At 43.4% G+C, this 23305-nt stretch overlaps 1 protein-coding gene across 7 annotated transcripts in view; it reads left to right on the top strand.

Annotated features, from left to right (window-relative positions):
• The window catches only part of foxp2 (forkhead box P2), a 106439-nt gene that overhangs the window by 66357 nt on the left and 16777 nt on the right, over window positions 1-23305 (top strand). For 6 of the 7 annotated variants that reach the window (XM_031284807.2, XM_031284804.2, XM_031284805.2 and 3 more), the window contains 7 exons: window positions 6250-6387; window positions 8220-8309; window positions 10138-10324; window positions 11528-11813; window positions 13674-13778; window positions 20092-20179; window positions 21977-22060. In XM_031284807.2, coding sequence (XP_031140667.1) covers window positions 6250-6387; window positions 8220-8309; window positions 10138-10324; window positions 11528-11813; window positions 13674-13778; window positions 20092-20179; window positions 21977-22060 — 978 coding nt within the window. Of the gene's footprint in view, window positions 1-6249; window positions 6388-8219; window positions 8310-10137; window positions 10325-11527; window positions 11814-13673; window positions 13779-20091; window positions 20180-21976; window positions 22061-22943; window positions 23015-23305 lie in introns of those variants that run through there. The other variant, XM_031284810.2, reaches the window with a different exon arrangement.

Here is a 23305-nt window from a genome sequence, read left to right as displayed (position 1 = left end):
GAATACCTTTTTACAAGACTAATAAACTCAGTCCCATCTGTGTAATGCTCTGCTCTAACTAGGAATGAAAAATATTTAAGGTTTTATAGTTGGTTTATAGATTGGGAGAGATGTTGGTGTAGCCCTGTTTTCTGTGAATTCTACAGCTTTCTTGCCCAGGCCAGTCAGATTGGTTGTGGGCACTGGGCCATCCTAAGTGTCACACTTTTAAAGGTCAGGTCCACACATTCTCACAACTGAGCCTCGATAGCAGAACTCATCTGCTTATTGGCTTTCATCCGGAACACACACACACACACACACACACACACACACACACACACACACACACACATACACACACACACACACACACACTCTCAACCACACACAGATGCAGAGAAAAGGGCTACGACGCTAGGCTTGAGTATAGGTTAGTTGACTCCAGTGTGCGTGGTTAAAGGATGGTAGTTCACATTTACATTTATGAATATATCTTTCCACTGCATCCCCTCTGGTTGCATCTGAAAATAGAGAAAAATTATCACTGCGAAGGGGAAAAAAAGGGGGAAAAATATTATGTTATTCATGAGGAAAACTTCTGTTGACTGAGAGAGAAAAGAGAAAAAAAACGTCAGCACATTTTAAGTCAAACACCCTTGGTTACTGCTTTTGTAACCAGAAAACAAGATTTTTTTTTTCTCACTCCCCATCTCCCTCCCCACCTCTCTTTCTTTCCCTGCATTTACAACACCTACAGGACAAGATTGCTAAATTGCGAGGACAGAGCAGGTTCATCATTGTGATGCAAAAGAAGTTGAAATGCAACCCTAAGGCGAGGTAGCTGAGTTTGGGGGATCAAGAGAAAGTGAGAGGGAGGGAAGGATAAAGAAAAAAAGTAGCTCAGACCTTTGATGTAGCAGCAACAAATTTACCTTGTGACAGAAGATACATGGGTGCAATAAACGAGTTATACCAGCCCTTACACATGCAATCAGATGATTCTGGCCAGGGTGTTAATTGGATCCTAACCGGCAGATCTGATACGCCTGGGCCCCGGTGGTGAGGGGAAAGCCTTTCCAAGTGATGAACTATAATTCACTGAGCTGCTTGAAGCACTTGTAATTTACTGTGTGTCACTGATGAAGAGGCTGATCCAGTGGAGGCCATATTACCTGCAACATCAGAGGGAAGTGTCGTTCCCCCCCCCCCCCCTCGCTCTCACTTGTACTCTCTCTCACTTTCTTTCTATTCCAGCAGTCTCCTCTCGCTGCACTTTTTTTATTCTCTCCCCCTCTATCTGTCGCTCCCATTTACTCTTGAAATATGTGCACCTGCAGGGTGGAATCAGTCGGGAGTGAATTGAGCCAGTTTAATGATAAAGGTGTATCTTGTGTACTGATAATGACACAAACAATGTGCACAAGCAATGTCACACAGCTACAGTGTTGTACACTACATTCGAGGGGCTTAATCAATGACTATCTGCATTTAGAGATAAATCAATATGGAAATTGTGCTAAGCCCGTCCCAATCTCCTCAGGCATTTTTATTAGAGGCTTTTGCATGATGGGTCTTTATGTTATGATAAATTGCACTTCCCAAGCACTGCTGCCAAACTGCTATGGAAATTGATTTAGGAAAACATCCAGTAATCTACTTAGCTTCAGTCCTGACAATCTAGAGTATTGATCTCCCTAAGCTGAAAACACGTGTGTGTGTGTGTGTGTGTGTGTGTGTGTGTGTGTGTGTGTGTGTGTGTGTGTGTGTGTGTGTGTGTGGCTCCTATGTGATTTTTACATAGTAAACACACATGTACTTTTTGAAGACCACACACTTGAACTTCACAGTGAGGCCCTCACCAGGCCAGCTGCCCTGTAGCCCTGGTGGTCCTCAAGTGGAGAGTCCCAGCTATCAATAATCGTGTGGCCATATTTGGCAGTAATTGGCTAGTAAATGAGAAGTGTCAGCCGAAAGGGGGTTGAGAGGTCAGAAGTCCAAATGCTATGAGGGGGGTCTGAGTTTGAGCCCCCTGGGATGCTCAGATTGAGATGAAATAGGGGTGGGGGATGGCGGTAGAAGGGGTTTCTCCCTTTTTTTTCTCTGGATTTCTTTCTGTCTCTTCCTGTGTGTGAAATGAAGCTGGTGGCTTAATTAGCAGTGACTCTCCCTGCCAAGGATCCACAGTAATTACCGACTAGGACCCTTCCATTTCTCATTGCCATTATCTTAAGCGGTGTCTGTAGCGCAGCCCAGTCCCCCGTCCAGTGCTACAGGAACAACCTCTGTCGTTGATAACCGCCCCGTGTTCGTTGCCCCAGAAATGTTTATGGCCGACATCTAATCACCAGTTTCCCCTCTGCTTATTACTGCTAAGTGAATAAAATCAAATAAAAGGAATTCCTCTCTGCTGGACTTTAATTGTTTAAGTTTGAACTCTGATACACCATTTATCTCCTGATTTTGGTAATTTGAGTCTATAAAAAAGTCATTGCTGTATAGATAAAACGCCTAACTGTGGAGGGGGTGTAATTGCTGAAAGAGCATTTGTCCAGATAGTTCGAGTCAGACTTACTGTGTTAGCCAGCAGCATACAGCGGAGGTGTGGTGTTTTGTATTTAATGGCAGAATGCCCACTTAAGTCAAACATAACGAGAGACTTGGGTGCCAGCTTTGCCTGGAAGAAATACCTGAGCTCTCTCCGTGGAAGAACTTGACCTTTTGCGAGGCATTGGACAGGCTGGTTACAGACTGCGGGTGTGACAAGAGTGGTGTAATGATCTGCTTGTTCTGGTGAGGGCCCCACCAGTGTTTTCACATCAGGAGCCAATTTAAAGGTCTTTTTTTTTGCTCTCCAACTTTGAGGGCGAACCACATGGCTTCAAAGTTAATGTCAATACAGCTCATCGTTCTCTTTAAGACAGGGCACATAAACAAACAGGGTTCAAATGGTGAACACAGTTAAAAACAAGCATATTTCTTCCAAATGTTTGCAAAGCAGTGGTTACAATCAAATGACTTGTTCAAAAGTAATTTGCAAACTGTTCTCTTCCATCCAAATGTGCTCTATTAAAAACAGGAGAAGCACCTTTTCTGTTATTAAGGTCCCCAATGGCCACATCAGCTGCAGCTAATTTCAAATGATTTAGTAAATCCCATTAATATTTTTTTGTGCACCAGTGTTGGAAATATATCCTTTTGGATTACAGAGAAACAGAGACACAGCCCAATTGGATACCATGGCGCCTCTTCTATGAGAGTCTATTCGCGGTGTGTGTGTGTGTGTGTGTGTGGATGTTTACGCCACTGCCATCGTCTAGTAAATGCTCATTAATTTTATCCCTTCGTGGTAAAATCATTTCTATGAGAGGCAATTCAGCCTCCTGTTCCTTTCAATTCACCGCTCACGTCAATCAAGCCCTCGTGCAGTATCCTGCAAAATGGAGGTGTTATATTCCTGCAATTATCATGTCATATACTCGAAAATGTAAATGAACGTGTGTGTAAAATTAAATTTATGGGTTGTCAGTGAAGAATAAGAACCAGGAGAGCAATTACTTATCTGCTTTCATCTTGGAGCCTCTGATACGTCAAGCAGAAAAGCATGCAGTTAAATGCTGGAATTAGCATTGTGCTGCACTTCACAATGGGCCAGTGCCTTTTCTCCCCTCTCTTTCTTCCTCCTGCCTTTTCTCCATTTTCCTTTACCTCTTTTTATTTGGAGCACCGGAGAAATGAACATGATTACCACACATTATGTCTCTTAAAAAGCTAACGAAAAGTGTAAAAGGAGCTTCCGTATTTCATAATCTGGTTGTTTGCCATTTTTTTTTCTGCTGTTCTTTGTTGAAGTCTTGTTTGGATTTACAAATTGTTGCTGAAGCAGCATTATTCATGTACATGTATCTTAATGCTTCTATTTTACCACTTACACAATGAAGAAACAGTAAGAAAAAGGAATTTATATTTAATTCCACATTATGTATGCATGTGCATACATTTGTGCTAAATCCTACATGTCTAAGCCTGCATCCCTTTTGTGAACCAAAACATCTTTGTGCTAGCATCCAATTAATAGTCTTAATGAGTGCATCACTCATGTTGTTTCTCAGCTGCACTCGTCCCATTGTCACGGCATCCAACACAAAACCGGGAGTGACTGCGGGGGTAATTACTTACCAAGCAAATGTACCTTTAAGGGTTAATAACATTGAAGGTGTAAGCACAGCATTTGCATAATTACACATGGACTGTTTAATTTGCAACTTTTGACGGCTTTTGTTCAGCACCTCGCTTATTGTGAATGCATTTTCTTTTGGCACTCTTGCATGGAGGAGTCCAGAGAAGAAAAGAGATATACCACAACATCCTCCTCCTCCTCCTCCACCTCTTCCACCTTAGATGGAGTCCCTTCTCTCTAAGACCCTAATGAACAATGGAGGCAGGATTTGTTTGAATATGAATATGAATGTGCAGCGGGGCCGGCTGGAAGTTGACCTTCAGCTGTGATTTTCAGTTCATCAGGATTAGTCAAGGCGGGCGATCAGGAGCCACTAATGCATAATGACTTCTAAAATGAAAAATGTGTAGTGACCATGCAAATGTCTCAGCTAATCAAAGAGGGGGGAAAACCTGGGGTGGGGGGTAGGCATTGAGGAGAGGAGAGCTAAACAAGGACGTGTCAAGGCCTGACAGAGAGAGAGAGAGAGGGAGGAAGGAGAGACATGCATGGAAAGTAATCAAGGCAGCTTGATTAGCTGGCAATGAGGACAGGGATGTCTTATTGGCCCCTTGACACGCCATATAGGCTAGCTACTGTCATGGCCGCTCCATGCCAAACACTGTCGCAATTAGCGTCAGCGAAGGTGTTACTACATGTTGATATTTTAATTGTGTTATAAAGCTTGTCTCTCATCTTGAATCATTGTTGACAAGATGCAGCATTCAGCCCCACAAAAAATGTAACAGTGGTACATTGGTTTGCTAGAAGCTGATAGAATTACATTTTAAAGGTCATATAGGGAAGGAAGATGTGATTTGAGTCACTTCAATCAGTCAAGTGAAGCGAGTCTACACTAGTCGTATTTAGTCAAGGAGAATCAACTGGTGAACCATTGTGTTGTTGCAGTGTATTGGATACTAACTTATTCACTTATGTTGATTTAGTTTTTCCCAAACGCCACTGAAAAGTCAACATCATTGAACACAGTATTTCTTTTTTTTTTTTTCGTTACAAAATTGTTACATTTTTAAGCAGCCACAAGGAGCCGAAACTCCATAATCTGAGTGTTAGCCCACACTCGGCTGTGAGAATGTGCGAACACAATCAAAGACCAGAGAGAAACGTATCCTCTTGATCTGCCGTCTCAGAAGTCGCTCACGCTGCCGTCTTAGAAGAATTTTGTGGAAATACAGGATATGTATCTTTGTTTTGTTTTGGTGAAGTTCTTCTACTGGATTTTGACAGCTTGTATTTTAATGATTATCTCCTAAAAATGACATACATATTTCAACAAGGTGTGTCGACAGAGAGAAAGAAACAATTGTGCTTTTGGCTGCTTTTGTGAGAATGTAAAACTCCAAAAACCTTGTTCACTGCAGAAGGTATCTAGTAAAGAACCTCAATGCTACATAAACGGAAGTCTTTTTTTCCATATCCCCCCCCCAAACATAAAATATTGCCCAGGGTTGAACCCCCAACCTCCAAGCCACGACCCACCTTCATCATGCTGATGTGTCCGCTTCATCAGTGTAGTTTTAATCAACTTTAGAGTTGTGCATTTTCACGCTGTTCCACAACAGAAGCACTGACAGGCACGCTAAAGTGGGGGAGTTCAAGGGTCCTGCTAATTAAGGTCTCCGTCTATTTAAATCTCTTACTTTTCCCAGCGGGGTGGAGGCAGAGCAAAATAAGATGAGCAACACAAAGGCACAGCACCCATCTGTCCTTCAGCATCTCTTCTAGGCTGCCAAGCGTCACGGCCATGGGAGGCCTGCTCTCCCTACCTCTCAGTCACCAATTACCACACTCCCAGTAGATCCATGCCAGTAGGCCTGACGCACGTCTCCGATGCTCTATTTTTCCAACTTTTCTCCTTTTTTCACTCATCCCTCTATCCATTTCACACCTATGCTTTCATTGTTTACCCTTCTCTCCTCTCTTTCTCACCCTCTCTCTTGTTCATCACCCCTCTTTCTACCTTTTTCTTTTCTTACTTTCTCCGTTCTGCTTCTCATGCCACCCCTTCCTCTCTCACCCTCCCTGTCCAGGTTCCAGTGTCAGTGGCCATGATGAGTCCCCAGGTGATCACGCCGCAACAGATGCAGCAGATCCTCCAGCAGCAGGTGCTCTCCCCCCAACAGCTCCAGGCCCTGCTCCAACAGCAGCAGGCTGTAATGCTGCAGCAGGTACACACACTCACACTTGAATGCATGCACCCTCCGACAAACATTTAGGGACAAACACTGTGGCAGCATGCAGACGTACGTGCACCTGGATGCAAGCCGTGTCCCATCAGAAGTAGGCTGTAGATGCACACAAACAGACACCGAGAAGTATGCATGATTTCCCACACCTACACACTCACAAAGCGGCACACATACATTCACTTACAATGACCTGCAGAGACACTACACACTCATTAAAACTTAAAACACCCTCATTTGGCATTACGGTCTGATGTGTGTGCAAACATACACCTTAACACGTGTACCCCTCACACAACCCTGAGTCACTCCTGTGCTCCAGTGTATAGCATCCACCAGTCGCTCGTGCCAACTCACAACAGCCCTGTGTCCTTGACACGCTTAGCAAGAGGAATCTGAAACTGACGTACATGTTCATGTCACCTCTAATTAACAGTCTCGAGTGTGTCGCTGGTTCAATTCCCTGACAAGCATTCATCAGGGACTGAGATAGTAGGGCAAAGTTGGGTTGAACACCAAGAGCTGAATGATAGGTGACGGATGATGTAATATTTGGAAACAGCTTGAGAAAGCACACACTTGGCACAGTCTCGTGTCAGAGTTTAAATTCATTTCTCATTCATAGATTTGATTAAGGGAGAGAGAATTGTTTAATTAAGAATGTCAGTCATTTTGATTATTCCTCTTCATTAAGAGCACTCAGACTCCAGATTTGGTTTCAGAACAGTAGTATGCTTTAGCACTGCCTTTTTCACAGCAACCAAAGACACTTACAATGGTACACTTAACATGTTTAGTTTACATGTTGTTTGTACAGTGTTATAAATATTACATGGACGGTCTTAACATTGCAAAGTTCATAATTTTGAATGGAAGCTGTCATACAGAACATTAAGCATTTATAGTCCTAACTCAACAGAAATCACATGGTCAAAACCTGTACTTAGTCTGCATAGAGTGAAGTTCTGTTGTTGATTTATGTTGATTAAGTGACTACAGTAAGAGTTGTAAAACATGCTCCAAGGACTTAATATTAGCGTCTCTAAAACCATGTGGATATGTCTGTGTTCAGTTAGTGGAGAAATGGACCAAGCATTCCGCTGGCCTGCTTCATGGACTTCTTTCAGGCCAAAACACCATCTGAAGATTATATTAAATAAAACAGAAATTATTGTCTAAATAGCTGTCATAGTATGTGTGTTAAAGGTATCAGTTCAATGTAGCAAACCTGTTTCTGAGACGGTTTATTCTGTTTATTTCAGCTACTCCAAGGGAAGCCAGTGCACTCTGGCAGCCAAATGTGTAGTTAATATGATGAATTGTTGCCCCCTACAGAACTGTGGGACTATTAAAAGTCCATATGGAGAGGACTGTTAAAGACAGCTACGATACAAATGCCAAAAGCAGTAGAAAATGTTATTTATAATGTGCAACAGTTTCAGAGCTGAAAAAGTGCAGGCTTAGGAGATGATGTCTAGTTAATTGTAAGGTACCTACTTTGGGGGGGGGGGGGTTGCAAGCAATTTGAATTAGTTATACATCCCCAAAATGGCATAAAGTCTGAGTAATATCATCATCAACATTGAAAATAAATCCTGGAGCAACCCTCCTTCATGGCCTATGAATATAACAGCATTATTAAGGGCTATAACTGTACATGAGACCATTTGGAGATGTGGACTTAGACAAATATGTATATTCACTCATTCTCTTACTCTTTACTCTTTTCTGTGTGCGTGTGCGCGCGTGTGTGTGTGTGTGTGTGTGTGTGTGTGTGCGTGTGCGTGTGCGTGTGCGTGTGTGTGTGTGTGCAGCAACACCTGCAAGAGTTTTATAAAAAACAACAGGAGCAGCTTCATCTGCAGCTTCTCCAGCAGCAGCACCCTGGCAAGCAGGCTAAAGAGGTAGGTACACCACATACAAACATCATTATCATTAACACCACACAATCAATGATTAACATTTGATTGAAGTCTGTAAATCCATTCTCATTTTGTCAACCATGAGCACACCTTTCCTTTTGTTTATTAACTTCAGATGATTTCTGGTTTTATAATTACATTACATTATAACAAAATCAACTGGTTCATTTGCTTTTGGTGAGTAGACAAAACCCCCCAAACAAGTGACATTCACACACAGACACTGATTTCTAGAAAGAAGACCAGAGACAAAGGTCCTGGGTCCAACTCGTTAAGAACTGTTTCTGTGGCCATACAAACACACATAAACATATACACCACCACTAAAGTTACAGTGTACGCCTCTCATAAATCACAGTGACAGGCAGCCAGTCGACAGACATGGCTTTGTCTCCTTCTCTCTGGCTATCAGAGAAGAGGAGATGAGCATAACAGCCTTAGCCACATTTTGTAGCCGTTGTGTAGCGTCACGCGGCGTTGAACCCTGAGATACCGTCCACGGCCACATCCAGGCAAATACTGTACGTGTGGAAGCAGTTAAATTGATCAGAAAAAGGTATCACATAGACACAATTTATTTTCTCTCTCTCTCTCAGTGTGTTGCACATCTCAGTGTCTCCTCAAGCAGCCCATTATGCTGCCCCTACAGGAAGCCGCAACTGACCTCCCGGCGGCTTTGTTTCTGTTTGGATTTGTGAATTTCAGGGGCCCCGCCATCAAATATGGAATAGAAATTGCTCCCTTATTTCTCTTGAGGCAGGGTGGGGGCAAGTAGGGGGGACAAACTGCCTTTCTTCCATCACTCCATTATGCAGCCTGTTTTCCAGTGAGCGCATCACAAGTTTTACTCCCCCCACCTCCATGCTTTTCCAGGTCCACCATGGTACACACATACAGAAACATGTGAGCATGACATGCTGTATGCACATACACATGTATATTGGAGAGGAAAGCAAATACTGACATACATCTACACTAGAAAGACTGAATATACTGCATCAAATGTGTGTACATAGTGTGCACTTAGAGCCAATTATTACCTGAGTTTTTTTTTTAGATTTAATGCTTCTGTTTCTCCCAAATATTCACTCCCTCTCTGACTTGTTTTGCCGCGGTGACACGAGTTTGATGTTTTTCATTTTGTTGTTGTTTTTGTTTTGCACAGGGCTTACGCAATTGCCTGTCTGGCCCAGTCATAAACAAGTCTGTGAAGCAGGCAAGCGTTGTGCATGTGTGTGCATATGTGTGTTTTTGCACTTGTGTCTATGCATTCACACACATGTGATGCTGCAAATCTCCTCACTCTGCCAACTCCCTCTGGCCACATAAGCTGAAACAGACAATCGGTGAAGGCGGGACAATTAACTATCAGGGGTGGTGGTGGAGGGGTGGTGGGATGGGGGATTATACCAGAGGCTTAGTATCATACACAATCACAAGCTACATACACTGACTGGCTTGAGAGTTGGTATATCAGCACAGCTGTGTGTGTGTGCGCGTGCAGACATTAGCACACACAAAGAGAGGAGAAGGCTGTGAGAACACTGTGGTACAGCCCAAAAAACAGGAGGGAAGACTAAGTGAGCAGAGAAAGAGGGAGAGCGTGCAGAGAGGCAGAAGAAGAGAGGTATAGCTAAGGTCACGGCAGAGGAGAGTGAGTGCAGACTCTCCGCACACACAGCACAAACACTGCTCCGTCTTCTCTCCTCTCCCACTCTCTGTTGTTAATTTGTCTGTAATTTTCCCTCCCTCCTCTTCTCATCTCTTTGCTCCTCTCCTGCTCCTCTCTTCCGCCTCCTCCTCTCTATAGCAACAGCAGCAGCAGCAGCAGCAGCAGCTGGCCGCCCAGCAGCTCGTCTTCCAGCAGCAGCTCCTGCAGATGCAGCAGCTCCAGCAGCAGCAGCACCTGCTCAACATGCAGCGGCAGGGCCTTCTCTCGCTGCCTGGGCCCGCTCCCGGCCAAGCTGCCCTGCCCGGACAAACCCTGCCCCAGTCAGGTAAGAGGAAGAGGAGGGCCGGTAGAAGAGAGGAGAGGCAGTGGGAGGAAGAGGGAGGAGGCACTGTAGTTGGTTTAATCTTGAGCATGTGACTTGCAACAGTGGTGGTCACATGCTTCCTGTGTTTTATCTGCAGGTGTAAGTGTCATTGTCCCTTCCTGCTGTCACATTTCCATCTTACATCTTACTTCCATCTTCTGTCTTCCCATCCTGCCTGTTTTTGTTTTTCTCATTGGTATGCACCTGTGTCCCCCCTGCGTTATCTCAAAGTATGTCTGTCTGTATGCCTTCCCCTCATTGGTATGCTCTTCTGCCATCCACTTTGTCCCTAACTCTCCACATGATTGTTTTGTTTAGTCTTTCATTCTCACACTTCCATTCTCTCTCTTCTTGTCTGATTGTGGCTTTCTTTGTCTACCTCTGTTTCTCTCTCAGCTCTGCCTCTGTTTGTTGTTTTTCCATCTCTGTTTCTATTCCCCCGTTCCCCAACGCCCTCTATCCTTCCCTGGTTGTTGTTGTTGTTGTTGTTGTTGTTGATGTTGTTGTTTATTGCCTTCACTGAGAGCCAGGGTGAAGAGAAAGAGATGAATAAAAGGACAGAGAGAAAGAGAGAGGAGAGAGCAGGCTTCATTTTCTTCTCCTTAGCCAAGTAAACACCTATGTTTGTTGTTAAAATGGCGCAGGCAGAAAACAACAGGCAGGAAGATGTTAGAAGGAAATCAATTAGTTAGCCAAGCTGAAAACAGCAGTGTACAATGCTTGTTTATCTCAGATGGAACATGCACACACTCATTGTCATCAATGTTTTATAGTTCTTCCTCGTTGAAAACACACAAGTCTTTAGACTGAGGACTACACAAGTGATCTGTTAACAGGTTAAAATCAGTATCTAACTGGGCAGAGAAGCAGAAGAACACACTTGGTTTTATTGAGCAGTACAGTTTGAGTTCAAATTCAGGTCTGCAGTAAAGCAGTACAAAATGAAGGCCTTGAGTCTTGCAGTGTTATACTAACTTTATAACTTTTCTGATTGTTTAACGTTTGCTAGAGTTTGCATTTAGTTGAGCAGCCTTATTGATACCAAATACTGTACACGTTAAGTTCAATTGTCCCTTCCTCCTCTTCCTTTCCTCTCCCCTTCTCCCTTCTCTGTCTTTGTTTCCCTGTCTTTTCTCTTTTTCCTCTCCGTCTTGATTTCTGCAGCTGGCCTAAGCCCCGCAGAGCTCCAGCAGTTGTGGAAGGATGTGACCGGAGGCGGCGCTCACAGCATGGAGGACAACGGAATCAAACACAGCAACAGTGGCAACGGCAACGGCGGGGGTGGCGGCGGTTTAGACCTCTCCACCAACAACTCTTCCTCAACTACCTCCTCCTCTAATCCCGCCAAAGCATCACCGCCCATCTCTCACCATTCCATCGCCAATGGACAGTCCCCCGCCCTCAACCACAGAAGAGAGAGGGAAAGGGAACGGGAAAGGGAGCGAGAGAGGTAAAATAATTGAAATGTCATCCACCCATCTGTTTATGATCCAGCACCAAGGAAAAAGGCAGAGAAGATGAAAAGTTTGCTCCCCGTCACACAAGCTTGTTGTTTTTGTGCCATGATTAGATGTAGGAACACATCAGAACGCCGCACTGCCATCCAGAGGGTTTGTCCTCGTTTAAAATAACAACATTGTTACAAGAGGGAAAACATGATGTTTTGTTTATTTGTTCAATAGTTTATTAGTGTCTTGGTAATATTCAAAAAATAAGAGCCTTGTTCTCCCAGGGGACAACGCGTGCCATTGAACGCACTTAGCTTGCACACAGATATCAAAAGCAGGGAGAGGAAGCCATGCAGGCAGGCACACTTACAACAAGCCTCTCTGGCAGGCAAGACAAGGTAACCTCCTTGTACATTAAGTATTTAGTGCTTTCTCTCTTTTTTTCTCTTTTGAAAATTACCTTCTTTGCCTGCTTGTCATGTAAACAGAATACGTGATGCCTTGAGTGGCGTTTCCAGGATGTTTATCCTTGTGATGGCGTCTTTTATAAATGCACCCAGCACCAAAACACTGACTGTTCACATATCTGCCTATCTGGCCCATGCATTATTCAAAGGCTTTTCTTGGGCGATATTATAATAAGGACTTAGAGAAGCGGTGTGTGTGTCTGTGTGGATGCTTGGTAGAGACTCACACTGAAGGTGGAAGTGCTATGTAATTGGTTTAAAGTAGATGCTATCTCTCCAGTACCACTGAAGGTAGGCTTGAAAAAGATACCTTCAGAAGGAAGACAGAGAGAAAGAGAGAGGTAGGGAGGGAATGAGAAGAGAAGGAAGAAGGCAAAAAAAAAAAAATGTTTTATCTGTCTGTGTCCCGAGGGGTGTGTGGTGTCTCATAATGATCGAACAAGGAGTATTGTCAGGAGCACTGCTTACTAACATGCCACAGATCGATGTGGGGAAAACCCCTCTGTAAAACACAGTGTGAGCTCTGCCAGCACTAACACACACGCACACACATATTCATGGGCCACACACAGGCATGCATGCACATAGTAGTAGTCGGCGACCACACACATAAATGCACAGGCATAACCTATAAGCAGACAAACACACACACACATACTGTACACAACCCACTCTCATTCACATTTTCACACACAGACGGACGCACACACCAGTGCCAAGCCTAAAGGTTAAACTGTCATCTTTAATAGGATGTGCTGTCTAGGCAGGGTCGTAACTTATTTGGGTGCCATTTGAAAAACGCCAGAGCACCCCTGCCCCCATTGTCCTCAAAGAACATAAGTTACACAGAGTATTAATCTCCTGATGAAAATTATATGGCTGTCTGGATTTTTTATGTTTACTTGAAAGCATCCACCCCTCCTCCCCATAATGGCTTTACAAGATGGGATGGTGGCTGTGGTGGAGACGAAGCTACAGCTCACTCTAGGTTTCCTTTGGGGATGATGGCTCACACATTAGTCTACACTGTCTCTAATATAGTTTTATATTGTAATTGTTTAGAGTGATTGGAGATGAATAGTTAAATATGATAGCACACTGAATTATTCCTCGCATCTGGGTTTTCAAAGGTTTCCTGTTTTAGTCGTCCTCTGTTTGTTTCGCTTTCACTCTGTCTCTCCTTTTTAACCCTGGTTATTGAATAATTCAACTGAACTGACATGTTTTGACCCCTTTCTTGCTAATTTGGAACCTGACATGCACAAACCTCCTCAATCCTTTGCGGATTGTGTGATGAACTCGATGCTACCTTCCCCCTTCTTAATCCGACCTCCCTCCCTGGTCTTCTCCTTTTCACTTTCTTGTTTGTTTATTTTCTCTCCTGTCTTTTTCTAGTTCACTACATGAAGAAAGTGGAGGGACCCACCCCCTGTATGGCCATGGCGTGTGTAAGTGGCCCGGCTGTGAGAACATCTGCGAGGACTATGGACAGTTTTTGAAGTAAGAGCACACTGCAGTGACATAGATGTTATCCCAGAGATGATGTCTGCTCACCTCTCCCTGTTAACACCATGTGGGATGTTGTGTGTCTGTACTAGAATTTCTATTTTATTGTGAAAGACACAAAAGTTATCCCCTACACCACAGCACCTCCTTTCTGTGGGTACAGATGGGCCCAATCAAAAAAAAAAAACATCACTGCTTTTCAAAGAGCGCATTTTGACCTTCCAGACAGCCAGTTGACAGGGTTCAGCTCTAGCAGCGCAGATCCATAACAAATCTCCTTCCTGGCGTGGAAGGACCTGATAGGTTTGTGAAAAAGCATCAAAAGCTAATGGCAACTTGCACGGCCGCACACTTACCTCCACAACAAAGGCCCCTATTCACTGTTGTCATGGTGCAGGCGCCAGAGTGAATTAACTCTCCATGCTCCATCAACAATTTAGTTAATTAGCTCATTTGTAATTGGCCGGCTTTGTTGCCAGGATGTTAGTGGAGGAACATCAAAGGAAGAAGGTGTTTGCAGCACTGCCGATTACAGGTTATCACATTGCCACTCACCGAGAGTCTCTCTCCCTCTCTCTCTCTTTCTCTCTCTCTCTTTCTCACTATCACTCTTTCCCTGGCTCCCTGCTCTCACACAGAGAAGAAAAGAAAGGGAAAGCTTTAATTTGAATATTCTAATTAGATTTGTAATTAACTGTGAAATAACGATCTGGCGAGTGTTTTTCACGTGCTGTAAATGTCCATGTGAATTCGCATAAACTATTGAAATCGGGACATTGTTCCGGCGTATTTTCCGAATTATGCATTTCTCTACAGTGGTGTCTGTAATAAGTTGCAGAAAGCTGAAAAATGTACAGATACAAGAAACTAGTCCACCCATGGGGGAGCTGCTGTAGGATTTAGGTCAGACGTTTGCTAATTCTGCAGCAGCTTGTGAATTAAAGCTAAAAGGTGTATCTGTGAAATGAAATAACTCTAATAAAAAGAGTGTTTACCAGTCTTTGAAAGAGGCAGCCAGACATGACATTAAGCTGCATTTTCACACTCTATCAACACATACAATGCACTCAAAGGAACCGCAATTGACAGCGATGGATTTAAATGAATCAGAGGTGAATACATATTCCAACTATTGCCTGAAAAGTGTGTCTGCTGATCCCCTGTGGAAAATGTGCCACATGCATGTCAATGTCAATATCAGTTTTCTACAGCGCACATAGCACATCCATAGGCATCATCTAGTATAATTTTAGAAGCCGTGTAAATGAAAAGCCAAGTTGCTGTGTGCAATGCATTGTTCAACCTGGACTACATGTGCACAAGTCCAGGTAGAAGAGTTTGCCTTGCAGCTTGGGAACAAAAGTGCGTGTGAGGATGCAAGCCTGTATCAGATTAGCAGGTTTTCTGATATCTTGTCCTATCACCTCAGTACACTTACTTAAAGAAGACACCAGTCTATCCCTCTGCACTGTACGCTCTGTTCACACGCAAACAAAACCTAAGTCTGTGTGCTCTAAGGATACTGTGGTAGGTAGCTTAGCTCGGTTATTTAGGCAAGGGACACAGATACACTGTATAAAGCCATGTGCCTGTGAATCCGGTAAGCTGATAAGCCAATGCAAAAGGATGCACGGTTGTAAAGACAAACTGAGAGAGCGAGAAAGACAGAAGGAGAGAAAACTGGTAGATTTCGAACTTTAAAGCGAGAGCACAGGTTGGCAGACGGTTTTGTAAGAACACTTGCCAGAACATTGGCTGCTACAAAACAGAACAGTTTCTTGGTTCAGCTCCCCCCCTCCACCGATCCCTGCAAGTCAGAGGCTGGCTCTATACTGTAACCCAGCCAGCACATGAAAACAGGCACCAACAAAGAAGGCAGACTCGTCATCAGAACAAAGATGGCTGCTCGGTGGCGTGCCTCGGAGCAGTGATTGTTGGTGTCAGAGGGAGTCTTTTTATGTTTCCGGAGATGCCAGTCGGCTACACACACACACACACACACGATGCGCACATGCACACACACACACACACACACACACACACACACACACACACACACACACACACACACACAGGCACAGTTTAAATGGGGTTACATAAAGCGGGTGTCAGATTTAGATGACAGCTTAGATGTTGGTAGTTGGGAGTAGGTTACGTGGGCGGAGGGAGGGGGGTACACAAGTCAAGCTGGCATCTCATAGCTCGCTGTAGGAGTTCAGCTCAGCAGCGGTGACACGTTTAGTCATCTATTGTTTTGTTGCATGAAGAAACTTGTCAAGATCAGCATTTAATAGCTCTTCAGTGTGCTTTTAAGTGTTCTCACCTGGAAAAGGTAGCCGCGAGGTGGCTGGCACCCTGAATTAGCTCTCTGAAGTTCAAAATGAAATAATATTGCTTGGGAATGTTTTGTGTGTGTGTGTGTGTGTGTGTGTGTGTGTGTGTGTGTGTGTGTGTGTGTGTGTGTGTGTGTGTGTGTGTGTGTGTGTGTGTGTGTGTGTGTGTGTGTGTGTGTGTGTGTGTGTGTGTGTGTGAGATGTGTGAGATGTGTGTGAGATGTGTGTTATATTGTTATATACATTTGATCATTTGCATAGCTGTATAAAACCATGCATGTACAAAACCTGCTACTTTACATACTGCAGCTTTTGTATAGACCACACTTTTCATTGAACTCACTCCTGATTTCATGCTTCTCCCAGCCAAAAAAACAAACAAACTTGATTATCATCCAGTTTCTTCTCCAATATATACATGTCTTGTCCCCCCTCTTTTGGCCTTTCACCTTGTATATCAATATCCTCCCACTTCAATAAGATAAAGTCTTATCTATAGATAAACGGATATGTGCGTTGCCCCCCCCCCCCCCACACACACACACACACACACTCACACACACACACACACACACACACACACACACACACACACACACACACACACACACACACAAATACACACATACTTAACTCTTCCACTCTCTGTTACCCTCCTGCTCTCCTTATTACTGGCAGGAAGGCAGGCTCCATGTTAAAATGGCAAGCTCAGCCACCAACGTGAACGTTGGTGTCTGTAACCCACTGCTAATTAAACCCACAAGGCAGCAGCCAAGTGTCTTCGTCTCTATGTAATGTACACACACACTGGTGGAGGCAGGCAGGCAGGCCCCTGGCCCCTGGATAGCTGAGCTCCCCTCTACCCCTCCACATGTCTGCTGCACTGTGACAAGACCTTTAAAACGGAGGGCATTACTTATGCACCACCACCACCATGGTGTGTGTGTGTGTGTGTGTGTGTGTGTGTGTGTGTGTGTGTGTGTGTGTGTGTGCGCGCGCGCGCATGCATGCTTGTGTATATTCTCTTGTTTATGCATGCCAGTAAGTGTACAATGTGTGTGTGCGTATGCCTCTTTTCTTTGTATATGTACATGTGTGTGTGTATATTAGTTTGACGGAATTTGGTATTGGTGTGTGTAACATGTACAGTAGACAGTTAGGGGACCGAACTTGCTGTTCTCTGCTGGGCCTTTGAAGCCCTTGATAATACACACAGACAATTAGCAGAAGTGTATCATCCATATATGCCGGCTTGAGTAGATTTATTATTGGGCCCTTAGTGGACGTTGATGGCCTATACATATTCATATACACAGCTGTGGGGAAAAACCTTTGAGATGTTTAGTTACCTTCTCTTTAAGAGAAGAGAGAAACTGCAGCATCCATTAAAATAAAGAAATCTTTATCTAGGATAAAAATAAATTTGCTCTGACTTCTCTACCTTTGCTAGATCTCCATCCTTTCTTCCCTGTTCTCGCATGGCCTTCATCACACGAGTAGTTCCCTCTTCAAGGAAGAAATCAATGTTCCTCTAAAATGAGGCATGAACAGTAAACATAAACAGTAGCCAGTTAGGCCTGACAGTGAGACATGTATCCTCCACTTCTAGGTTTTATTTTATATTACACCTGGATGCTACAGTTAAGGTGTGTTAGTCTGACTCTTTCTTAGTTTCAGTTTATCTATTAACACCTACAAATTATTAAGATTTATAATTACAAGCAACCAAAAAAGGCAGCAAGGATCAGAGCTACAGCATAATGACAGTATAGAAAAACAACATACTAAGGAGAAGGGATGGAGGGAGATAATATAAGAGATGAGATAAATGGGATTTGTATGTAATTAGAGAAAACCTCTCAGTATATAAGGTGTTCTTTCATTATTGTTTTCTGTCTGTTCGTCTGTGTACCCTCCTTATATTTTGGTCTGTGTGTGGCATTAATACACAGTAGGACATGCTGCCATTTAAATATTTCATAAATGCAGTAGTTGTATTATGTATGCAGTATGTAGTAATCTGACTGTAATCGCCTTGCTAACTGGCCAGCAAAAATAACTGGCTGGAGGCCTTGACACAAATACACACACATACACGCACACATACACACACACACACACACACACACACACACACACACACACACACACACACATTGACAAAATAGAAGAAAAACAAGCTGCTTGTCAATGAGAGGCTAACTTAATAAAGATCCCTCCCCCCTCTCTCTTTTTTTTTTTTTGTAATGAGGTATCTTCAGGGACAGCGAGCAGCCCGCTCAGTGCTTTTGAAGCAGCTGTAATTCATGACACACGCCATACATCAAGTGCATAAGATAGCATTATGGGCAGTGAAATGAAAAGGGTATTTGCAACATTAGTTCCCTCATCCTGCAAGGGACGTGATTAAATGATTAATGTAATGCCCCCCTTTTGCATGCGCATTCTGAAACAGCAATTAGGCACAGGGCTGGAGAAATCCACCAGTTCGTCCCTCCCCTCTCCACCACTATCCCTCATCCGTCCCACTCCCCACCTCTCCTTTTTTAATGCTACCTCATTCCTGATTTATAATGAAAAATTCTGAGCATTAGACCTGAAATGGTTACAAAAGTATAAGCAGGGATGAGATGGAATGGGTTTTAAACGTGTGTAATTGAAAGGTACAAAGCTACTGTGATTACAAATGTTCTATTCAGCTTTTGATTGGCAGGCCAAGACAAGCCGGCTCAGTGAGTTCTTGTTTTGCACATTGCTGATAAACAAGAAGATGGGGGTTTGGAAGAGAATATAGGAATATGTGGTGGGAGTGTGTATTTGTGTGTGTGTGTGTGTGTGTGTGTGTGTGTGTGTGTGTGTGTGTGTGTGTGTGTGTGTGTGTGTGTGTGTGTGTGTGTGTGCGTGCGTGTGTGTGTGTGTGTGTGCGTGTGTGCGCGCGCGCACACACTTTTTGTGTGCCACTCAGTGTTTGTGCAAGTTCATGATAATGTAAGCGGGTGTGTGTGTGTGTTTTTAGATAAAGCAAAAGCCAGAGAGAGAGAGAGCGAGAGAAAGATTTTGTACTCCCTCTAATGCACTGGAGGCAGCGCTGTAAATGATCATTGAAGGGTCTGCAAGCTAACCTATAATTACTGGAGATAAAGTGGCAGCTCTGGCATTTCATAAGCATGCCTCCTCAAAGCTTGCTTTGTGAGTTTGTCACCAATGATCATTTAGATAGAGGCTCATTACCCAGCATCACAACACTTTAGAAACCCCTTTTTGCCCCGTGTGTGTGTGTGTGTGTGTGTGTGTGTGTGTGTGTGTGTGTGTGTGTGTGTGTGTGCATATGTGTGCTTTACCAGGAATAAAGGTCTATCTTAATGGCGAGGTTCTTTTGTGCCCCACAGACGAAATCCAATCAAGACAAAAACCCTCATTGACTGTTATGGCTGTCTGGCTGCCTTTTTCTTCTAATGAGGCGAACACACCAGATACATTTAATATGTCTGCTGCTGGATAATGCACCTTCAGTTGGAAGAGCTGCTTTTGTGTGTCAAATGTTGCTGGTGTTAAATTGTATGTATTGTTTTCGGTAAACGAAGGAGACAAAGCCCTTCTGCTGGGCTGGCATCTTTTATTCTCTGTAGAAAGGAGCGCTCAGGGTGGTACTGAAGTTAGCCATCGGAACTGGCGCAGGCCTATTGTCATGTTAAACATGGCACCACACACCATCATGTTACTTCTAATTACCTCATTTCAGAGTGGAACAATGGTCCCTAACGTTATCCTATAGATAATTGTCCTAGTATAGAAATATTATCATTAAAACAAAACAGTGGTGAAGTTGATACTGTAATTATCATCCTCCACAATTTTGATCATGGTGAAAATGAATAGAATTTGAATTCTGCTTGCTTTGATACCAATTTTAAAGTTGGCATGTAACATATTTCTCTCTCTCTCTCTCTTTCTGTCCCTCCCTCCACCTCCAGGCACCTAAACAGTGAACATGCCCTGGATGATCGGAGCACAGCCCAGTGTAGAGTGCAAATGCAAGTCGTACAGCAGCTGGAAATACAAGTAAGTTTTCTGTCAAGTAATACAGATCAAAAACACACCTCAGTGGAGAGTTGGAAAAAAGCTATATGTATTTTTACATTTTTACCATTGTCACATTCTACTAAAGTGAACTCATTTCTCATTTAAAGTCACTTATCATCCAGTCAAAACACATTTTTTGAAAGTTATGTGAGTGAGAGAAAGGCCATACTGTGGGCTGCTTAATACTTTCAGACAAGCAGGACCTGCTGAATTCAACAAAGCCACTAAACAAAGGAATCCTCAGGCCTTGCAACGAAAGCCATTATGGCTGTTTTAATTGAATTAAGCGTGTGCTTTATTTTCTCTGCTTTATTTTTTTTTTTTCCTCTCTTTCTCTTTCCAATTAATAGCAAGCGCATCTCTCTCGGTCTGCTGTGTTAATTAACTGCACTTTGCACCTGAAGAAAGCTCAAAAGGAGGGAACTATTTTCAGTAGGTGGAGCATGACCTTATTAAGAAGTCATGCTGCCTAGATAATGAGAGCGCTGATTGAGTGACGTTATTACTCAGCACTGCCGACAACCGCTGCTCTTCCTTTAGAAACAAATAGATATGCATGTTTTAAACTAAGCTCAAACAAAGTGCCAGCTGGAAATATTTCAGTCTGCCAGTTGAAACCAGACCACCATAGCATATTTTGGGTCAGATATAAAGGTTACTAAAATGGGTTAGATACTCTACTACTTACATAGAGATCCAACTGTAACTTGTGTTCTCTCCCTCCCTTGCTCTCTACCAGAGTGCTAAGGCCTGCCTGAAGCCAAGTATTTCCTCCTGCACATAGTTATTTTCTAGTCTGATAAACAGTTTGGATTTAATTGTTAGGCATCTGGTCTTAAAACTAAAGTAATTCTGTTCGCTTGTAAAAAAAAAAACAAAAAAAAAAACAAAGAACTAGAAAAAACTGGATTTATGTTCTTTATTTCATTTCTTTTTCATTTTCTGTTTTGTTTTTCATTGAAACACAAAGCTGTGGAAGCTTGTGCTTTACAGTGTGACCAATTACAGCAGTGCACTTGTGTTGTCTGTCCTGTCTCTTCTCTCCCTTTTCTTTCGTTCCTTACTCCCACCATCCCTTTATCCTCTTTTTTTCTACGAGAGCCGTCACTTGTAATGAGGCCCAGCTCTGTGTATGCGTTCACCTCTGTGTGTGTGTGTGTGTGTGTGTGCACGCCTACTTGCTTGTCTGTATCTCTGTGTGTGTGTGTGTGTGTGTGTGTGTGTGTGTGTGTATTAAGAGTGTGGTGTGGGGGTGTTGAACCTTTCACATGGTCCAGTCCCTGTCACTCCCTGTGAATTAGATTGATGATAGGCGATGGCTGGGGCCACTAACTGGACCGGGGAGGCGGGGCCGCCTGGCACCCTGTTTGGAAGACCCCTTCACCTCTCAGCAGCTGCTGGCTGCGCTCCATCCCCTAACAGTGTCCACAGGACTTTGAGCAGACACTCAGGACCACCTAATTTATGGCCCAACTAGCTTGTTACTGTCAGAGTCTCGCTGACCTAAATCTTGCTATTGACAAAAAGATGAAATGCTATTTGTTTTGCCTGACCTGTCTGCGCCCTCTCCTTCCCCCAGTCTCTCTAATTCTCCTTACATCACCAGCAGAACTGTTGTCTCTTTCTCGCTTGGTTTATATGAAACCTTTTCTTTCTTCTCACTCTACCACCCTGATCTTATGTCTCATACTCTTTATTCTCATGTCTATTCCTCTCCTCTTTTTTCCTCTCCTCTAATCGACTCTAATGTACTCTCTCCTTCTCCTCTCTTAACAGCTTTCTAAAGAACGTGAGCGTCTTCAGGCGATGATGGCCCACTTGCACATGCGGCCCTCGGAACCCAAGTCATCTCCCAAACCAGTGAGTGCATATTGCTCTGGCTACCGTAAACAGGCTGTAAAAGAGGCCCCCACACAGAAAATGAACAGTTTAACCACCCGGCAGTTGTGCCGAGTGAGTGACAGCAGATGAAAGGGGGGAATGGGATTTGTAATACCTAGTTATATCTGTTTCTTATCAGGTATTGTGCGGCATGAGAGGACAATAGAGTTTGGAAGTGTATTAAATGGCAGAGCAGTGGAGCCCTTGGCTAAAATGCAGGGTCATTTCTTTGTGATAGATATAATAGCCAAAACAACCTGTTGGCTGCTGATGACTGTTTGGCTCGGTGGCCCCAACAGCACTCAAAAATGAAATGAGAGAGGAGAAGATATGTCATTTTAACAACAAACACCTGAAAATTACAGCTGAGTGGTGAAGACGGTGTGATGTTGACATAAATACCCGCAGTGCTGCTGAAAGTGGGTACAGAGAAAAAAGTATCCAAATTGTGAAAGGGGTCATAGAAGAAAGAAAATCATGTCATTCTGTATTTTCTTTCTCTTGCCTTTTACTTTTAGATTGAATGATTATAAATGCATTCCTCCCAACCAGCATTTGAATTTAATATTAGGATGATGCATTTTCGCAAACACTGTTTCTGACTATTTCTCCAGTTTTAGCCGTTTTGAAACATTTGAGAGCAAAACATTGTTAGCGTGTTTCTGCTGCTTAGTAAGTGCCTACTTTCAACAGAATAATTTTCCTCATCACCTCTCATCATAGAATGTAGATAATCACAAGATAGCATAATTATCCCATAATTTCATCAGGAATCAAACTCCCATTTTATTATTCAATCTCTCTCTCTCTCTCTCTCTCTCTCTCTCTCTCTCTCTCTCTCTCTCTCTCTCTCTGTCTGTAGCTTTTTTTTTAATCTTCAAAACTCCAGCAGCTTGGTTCCATCTCGTCCAATAAAGAATTTGCAGCCTATAATCCATGCCTGAAAATGAATGAATGATGCTAATGAAGTATTGCATTACATAAAGCACACATGAAAGAGCAGCTAATTGCATTTGATGGTGGGGGCAATTCAGACAGAATTCTTAAACGAACAGTTAAGTCCTCAGTTTTAAGGCTCCCCCTGTTTTTTTAAGGGGAGGCAAGATGAAGCTTTGGTGTGGGAGAACAACATTGTGTGTGTGTGTGTGTGTGTGTGTGTGTGTGTGTGTGTGTGTGTGTGTGTGTGTGTGTGTGTGGCAAAAGTGTATAGACATAACAAAAGAG

The sequence above is a fragment of the Sander lucioperca genome, chromosome 20, assembly GCF_008315115.2.
Source record: "Sander lucioperca isolate FBNREF2018 chromosome 20, SLUC_FBN_1.2, whole genome shotgun sequence".
Taxonomy (NCBI): Eukaryota; Metazoa; Chordata; class Actinopteri; order Perciformes; family Percidae; genus Sander; species Sander lucioperca.
The sequence above is the reverse complement of the archived record's forward strand: the minus strand, read 5'-3'. Positions and strand labels throughout refer to the sequence as shown.